At 43.8% G+C, this 5,000-nt stretch overlaps 1 protein-coding gene across 2 annotated transcripts in view; it reads left to right on the top strand.

Moving 5' to 3' along the window:
• The first annotated feature begins 997 nt into the window (after positions 1–997).
• cd151 (CD151 molecule) overlaps positions 998–5,000 on the top strand; it is an 18,535-nt gene continuing 14,532 nt past the window's right edge. For both annotated transcript variants that reach the window (XM_080847129.1, XM_080847128.1), the window contains exons 1-2: positions 998–1,146; positions 2,897–2,978. In XM_080847129.1, the coding sequence (XP_080703255.1) occupies positions 2,898–2,978 (81 nt within the window). In that variant the 5' untranslated portion in view covers positions 998–1,146; position 2,897. The remainder of the gene's footprint in view (positions 1,147–2,896; positions 2,979–5,000) is intronic.

Genomic DNA, 5,000 nt, shown 5'->3' with positions numbered 1-5,000 from the left:
TGCATCTTTGGGAACAATAACTTTGGATCTGAAATATAGTATTTAAGAAATATAGCTTTCTGAAAAAAAGTGGTCTTGTGGCACAACTTGCCCCCGGTGCGGGGTAAATTGTGCCATTAAAGAGAATACATTAGGGTAAATTGTGCCATTGATTATTGAAGTAAAACAGTATATTTGCATCTCAGAAACTGTGTTGCTATATAAAAAGCTAGACAAATTCAATGCAAAATTACCTAATTACCTAAGCCTATTGCGCCACATGAGCACATAAAAGGTACTTTTTCTTAAACAAGGCCTAGAGCTTCCTGAACACATCAGAACAAAGTTAAGTTGAGTCAATTCTATTTAAAGGTAATTTACATGAACACAATCATGTTCAGAACAAAATGAAATTCAAATGAAGACCAAATTGAATGGAATTCTCTATACAGATCACTGGCACAACTCACCCCAGGCCCTTTGGCACAAATCACCCCAATCCCACCTTTTTGGGATAAAATGCATCACCCATCTGTTTTGAGCTAAAATCATACTAGCTATATAGACTCATAGTGTAGCTTACCAAAGCACTAAAACGTGTGAAATGTTTTTAAACTTTTCTTAACCCGTTTAGACACAACAATGAAAAAACCATGATCATAGAAATTTTACTTCGGAAGGCAGAAAACAGTTTTTTGAACTTAAAAGTGCTTATCTCTAAAGAGGCTCTCTTCTTTGCAGGATGTGTTAAATTTCTGACTCTTCAACGATGTGTGGTCACTATGGTTTCCTAGAAATAAGGGGTGGCACAAATCACCCCACTCTCCCCTATGTGATCAACCAAATGTTAGACTCATGTGCAAACGTATGACGGTCTTCAAAAGCTATTCCCATGTCTCTCCGCTGAAGTGAACCGGTGCAGTATAGCCTACAGGTCAACAACAGCATTACCGGGCAGCCTGCTGCAGAAATGCGCTTTTTTTTAAGCGCGAGGACTACCAACCCTCCCATGGGGCGAAGAGACAGACGCGCGCTCCGGGGCTGGGCTGCGCCACAGACAGGCGTAGGCTCGCGCTATACTTCCCCCAACAAACACGGACTAACGGACACGCTCGAGCTGAAAAGCCTTTCCCAACTGTCAGGATAGAAGAACTTCTGTGGACCAAGGTAACGGTTTTATTTTTTATAACGGTTTCCTTTAAACTGGCTATTGGTAGGCTACTACTAATGTTGGCGCATTAGGCTGTTCTTAACATTTGATCATTGCATTTAACACTTGAAGTTTTAGGAAATTATAATGAAGAATAGCTTGTCAGAATATCTTGTTGCCACTGAAACAAGCGGAAACCAATAACAATAGCCCATAAACACATTTAATCTCGCACTCTCTTACATGGCAACAAACTTTCCGTTTGGTTTGATGTTTAGAGGCTGACATACTTCCGTGACATGAAAGCATGAGTTATTAGGCTTGATTTGGAGAGGCAGATCCACTATCTGCGATGAATTACAGGCTGGATTCCGCAGATTCTTGACACGGCGTGGTTGCGAGAGAGGAGGCAAACTATAAAAGTGTTATTGTGAAACAAATCTGGCAGCCAGTTCAAGGCAGTCACTTTTCCTCTCGGCAGCACTCTCACTGCTGGGCGCGAAGAAGACATTAAAAAACATATCACACAAAGCACACTCTCAAAGACCCTTTTAAAGTTTCTACCGTTTCTATGGTAAACCTTTAAAAACAGCAGTGTTGTCAGGTTACTTGGCTTCAATAATATTTGGGGATTGTGGCCAAAAGTGTCCCCTCCAGAATCCAGAAAAAGGATGTCCGTTATGGACTTTAGGGTTTAAAACAGTAAACAGTAGGCCTATTAAACTGTTTAAAATTATTTTCTCTCAGGCCTTCATCTGATCCGCGTTGGACCAACACTCCCTCGTTTTACACATAAATGACAAATCATATCAGTTTAAAATTAGAACTTGAAAATAAATAGCCAAATAGTTTCATTTTACGCCACTGTCCTTGGAGCCCGACAGCGTATCCGCTGATCGTCGCATGCGCTCACGAAGGTCAGACGCCCCCTCACTCACTCAGTGTGTTTCCTCGCATGAGAGCTGGCTGGCGCTTCAGAGGTGTGTGTGTGGGGTCATAGTCATTAGACATTACAAACAAGTAGGCCTAAGAGACACGACTGAAAAACCCCAAACTGTTTTCTTTCCTGTTTCTGGTTAAATGCAATGACTGTCTAGAACTCTATACGGTCAATGGTTAAAACCACTGGGCTGCTGACCTATGTTTTGAAAGGTGGCTTCCGCGGTCTAGCGTACCGGAGACAGTTGCAGTGTCTTCGTGTGCAGGCAGAACGATGAGTTTACACACAGTGACAGAATTAAAGGTGAGGTCACGGTTGTAAAGTTATTTTTCAGTCTCACTCGGCATGACCCCCGTATCCCGTTACACCGGCGGCGCGGGCGGGGGGAGCGTGCAGGACGCGACAGCTCGGATTATGTGACGCAGAGCGTGAGAAAGGGAACGATGCCACCACTTGAGTCTGTCGCTTGTTTAATGTCGCTCAACACACACACAAACACACACCGAGACAGTTTCTCCAAACCGGTTGCGCGTTCTCGCAGTCTCACAGTTATCCAGGCGCAATTCCAAAGCAGAGTTGTTGTCCTTAAGATATTTGACATTTAGACGTGAAAGAGAATACATAACTGAATGCTCTTTGTTTTGACAAAAATAAACGAATAAATATGAACATACTTGCAACATGATACAAACCTAGGGTGTTCCATCTCTAGAAGGGTGATGATGTAAGGTGGTCCAGCTCTAGATATAGGTGATGATGTAGGGTGGTCCAGCTCGAGATATAGGTTAAAGGTGATGATGTGTCTAATCATCTTGTCTCTACCTCAGCATGGGGGCCGATGAGAAGACGAACAATTGTGGGACTATCTGTCTGAAATACCTGCTCTTCACATTCAACCTCATCTTCTGGGTGAGTGACTGAGAGGCTGTGTGTCTGTGTGTGTGTGTGTGTGTGCAGGGGCGGAGATCCCATTTCATTGTAGGGGGGGACAATACATGGTAACATTTCAGAGAGTAATTCCGGGGGGGGGACATGAAAAAAAATGCTTTCACGAGAGCTAGCATAAACTGCTAAATACCGAATTATTGTATCACATTTACAAACAGAAATTCGAAGTGATTTTTGAATGACCTAAACGGCATTATATGAACTAACGCGAAATATCTACTCACAGACAAATAATGTCCAAAGTTCAAGAGAACTTGATGCTCAAAGTAAGTTCTCAAAAGGCTCAAGGACGTTTCGACTGGGAATTGAACTAGCAACCTTCTCAGTAACTCACGACCCCTCTCTCCACTGTACCACTCTCACCCGATGCTGAAAATAGCAGTATTATTTATTGACCCCACGAAAAAATGACATTAATTTACTTTCAGTTAATTTAACTAATCTGGAGAGGCACTGACATCTAGACCTACGTTTATTAACAAGCATTAACCTGCCCCTGACAGGACCGTGTCCTAACTGTCTAGCTAGCTAAGGGTGTTAATTATAGATACCTGCGTGTGTTATGGCAAACGTTCACGTTGTCATGTCAATCCATTAATAAACGTATTAATACTTGTGATTATCGATTGGAACTTCGTAAATGGCGTTTAGAAAAACTTCTTCTTACATGTTGTTACTTCGTTCGAGAATGAGGTAAATATCTTTACATATCGTGTATCATAGCGGGAGGGGGAGAGAGGAAGAAACAATCTCACAACCTGACCGTGTGGGCAGATTGACTAAAACACGGTGCTCGCCCCGCCCTTTGGAAACAGCATACCCGAACCACTTTGAGGAATAGGGGGATCATGATTTTTCAACACTTAAAAAGCACATTATTTTACGTTTATAATAAGCAGCGCTTGTGTAGTCGTGCGTTTGTTTCATATTACTTTTTTTTTTATTTTGTTGAGGGGGGGACAACTTTATGCGAGGGGGGGACGTGTCCCCCCCCGTCCCCCCCGGGATCTCCGCCTATGTGTGTGTGTGTGTGTGTGAGTGAGAGAGAGTGTGTGGGAAAGTGTGTGTCTGTGTGTGAGTGTATGTTTATGAGTGAGAGAAAGTGTGTGGGAGTGTGTGTGTGTGAGAGAGAGAGAAAGATAGAGTGTGTGAGTGTGTAAGTGTGTATGTGTGTGAGAGAGAGTATGTGTGTGTGTGTGTGTGTGTGTGTGTGTGTGTGTGTTTGAGTGTGTTAGTGTTTGTGTGAGAGAGAGAGCACGTGTAAGCATGTGTCTAAAACTGTCCATCAGGTACAATGGTGTATTGTTTCAGTAAAAACGTCACGGAATAACATGTGCTAGCGATGAGTGCACAGGCTGTCCATGTGGTGCTGGACTAAGTGATATAGCAGGCCATAGTGGGGTGTGTGTGAGGGAGTGAGTGGGGTGTGTGTGAGGGAATGTGTGGTTGAGTGAGTGGGGTCTGAGGGAGTGAGTAGTGTGTGTGTGAGGAGTGAGTGGGGTGTGTGTGGTGGAGTGTGAGGGAGTGAGTAGGGTGTGTGTGGTGGAGTGTGTGTGGTGTGTGTTGGTTTGCAGACTTTGATGTTGTTCCACAGTGTAAATCCATCGCACACGAAGCAGTGTGTGTGTGGTGTGTGTGAGAGAGAATGTGTGTGGTGTGTGTGAGAGAGAGTGTGTGTGAGTGTAAATCCATAGCACATGAAGCAGCGTGTGTGTGGTGTGTGTGAGTGAGTGTGTGTGGTGGAGTGAGTGGGGTGTGTGTCCCACAGGGGAAATCCATAGCACATGCAGCAAGAGTGTGTGTGGTGTGTGTGAGAGAGAGTGTGTGTGAGTTTAAATCCATAGCACATGGAGCAGAGTGTGTGTAGGTGCATTTGAGTTCATGAAGAAACATTCACTTCAGTTAACGTCACAGAAACCAGACGGCATCAGAACATCAGCAGCCTCTTCACACCCACACACACACACACACACACACACACAC

Source organism: Sprattus sprattus, assembly GCF_963457725.1.
Source record: "Sprattus sprattus genome assembly, chromosome: 11".
NCBI classification, from domain to species: Eukaryota; Metazoa; Chordata; class Actinopteri; order Clupeiformes; family Clupeidae; genus Sprattus; species Sprattus sprattus.
This window is presented reverse-complemented; position numbering and strand designations above follow the sequence as displayed.